Below are 1,824 nucleotides of genomic sequence, written 5' to 3'. Positions count from 1 at the left end.
TAGACCTGATGAGATGACTAGTCAAGTGTACCAATTTGGTTGGTGTCTACAGTGTACTAGAGAACATGATTTCTTTCCTCCTCGATGCTTCCACATTCTCTTGTTACGTCTTGCTTACAAAATGGCTCTACCTAAAGAAGATGACAAGTTAAATCGCTACTGTACATTTTGGAAGAATGGTCTTCATTGGTTTAATGGTCATGGTGTAGGATCACTGGTAGAGATTGTGGATGAGAGCCAGTGTGTACTAGTAATGATGTCCTGTGAGGAAGGTTACAGTGACAATATGGTGTCTTTAAGAAGAAATGTGATAGGAGAGGTAATGAGTGTTTACAAAGAATCCTGTCCCAGTCTAGAGGTAAAAGAATTAGTTATTGATCCTAAAGAACTAGCCTATCCTGTGAATACACCAAGAGAAAGGACAGTGTATAGTGTAAAAGCTGTACTCTTAGCAATTAAGGAAGGAAGACCATTTCTTGTGAGTGATAAAGGACATAAAGAATTAAAGAAGATCCTTTCTAATGAATCGTTATCAGATATTAGTAATCTGTCACTATTAGGAGGACGTGATATTAAGGTAAGAATTAAAACACACACAAACTGTTTGATCATGGCAAGTACTACTCATGCATAATTGTGGGTTGTCATTTTGCTGCTTTTACTACTATATTAGGGCTAGACAAATTATGCTTTAATTCAATTATGCATGCTTTTAGGCGCAGCCCCAAATTCCACTCTACTATGCTTTGAATAATTATTTTAAGCTTTACTCAAATATCAACTATCAAGTTACATGTACATGCATCTGTTACAATTGTAATTATTGTAATAATGCTAGAATTTTAAAAAATTTTCCAGTGACTTTTAGAGTCACTGCATGGAAAATAGAGCAGCAACAGCCTAAGTCATTGGATTCACCACACTTGCGTAAGTTGCCATGCTTGAGTAGGTGGGTATTAAGCAGTTGGGTTGTTGTACTAGTACTTGCACCACCTGCCATATTGAATTGAAATCATGTGGTAAGGAGTATAGAGCCAGCAATTTTTGACCCATTATGCCACCATAATAATTTGCCCTATTATGCTCCAAATTACGCTAGCATAATTTGCCTAGTCCTACTAATAATATAATATTTGTATATCTGTATAAACTCACCTTTAATGACAAATATCATTATATTATTGTATAGGAAGTGATTGAAATAAAGGAAGAATTCAACACACCATTGACTACAACAAAGCTAGGTATGAGAGTATAGACTGCACAGTGTGTATATAAATTATTATTTTTATAGATCTTGCTGATGTCATTAAAGAATTAACATACAATCAACAATTGCCCCGTTCTGTATGGCACAGACTAGGTCTACAGTTAGGATTACATGATCGTAGACTAGTGGATATAGACACTGACTATAGAGGAAAGACAGAGGAGTGTTTCCATGAGTGTATGTCTGCCTGGTTAAGAGGAGAAGATAAAGTGAGAGAGAAAGGAGGTCCCAGTTGGTCATCATTAGCTACAGCACTGGATACAATAGAAGAAAAATCTACTGCTTCTTACATTAGAAATAAATATTGTCCATCAAATTAGTTGATTGAACTACATGCATGTTCCTCATCTGTTTAGTTGTTTTATTTGATAAATTATATATTTAAAGATTAAATGGGCAAGACAAGCAAGCCAAGCTGAGCATTATGTGGGCAAGCCAAAGCAAGCCCTAATATGAGGAAAAAGCAGGAAGGGACCAAATCGCTTCTGTCTGTCTGTTTGTACGGGTAGTTTAAAGTTGCAAATAAATCATAAAATGAGTTAGATTATAGTCAG

General features: G+C 35.7%; 1 protein-coding gene across 1 annotated transcript; it reads left to right on the top strand.

Annotated features, from left to right (window-relative positions):
- Positions 1 to 365: 365 nt before the first annotated feature.
- Positions 366 to 1,663, top strand: LOC109592130 (uncharacterized; the record flags this gene model as incomplete). The annotated part of the gene is made up of 3 exons (XM_020007669.1): positions 366 to 577; positions 1,190 to 1,244; positions 1,295 to 1,663. Coding segments are annotated over 3 exons (563 nt in total), but the record flags the coding sequence as incomplete, so codon positions are not given.
- Positions 1,664 to 1,824: the final 161 nt, after the last annotated feature.

Source organism: Amphimedon queenslandica, unplaced genomic scaffold (genome assembly GCF_000090795.2).
Source record: "Amphimedon queenslandica unplaced genomic scaffold, v1.1 AMPQUscaffold_6207_Cont21831, whole genome shotgun sequence".
Lineage (NCBI taxonomy): Eukaryota > Metazoa > Porifera > Demospongiae > Haplosclerida > Niphatidae > Amphimedon > Amphimedon queenslandica.
This window is presented reverse-complemented; position numbering and strand designations above follow the sequence as displayed.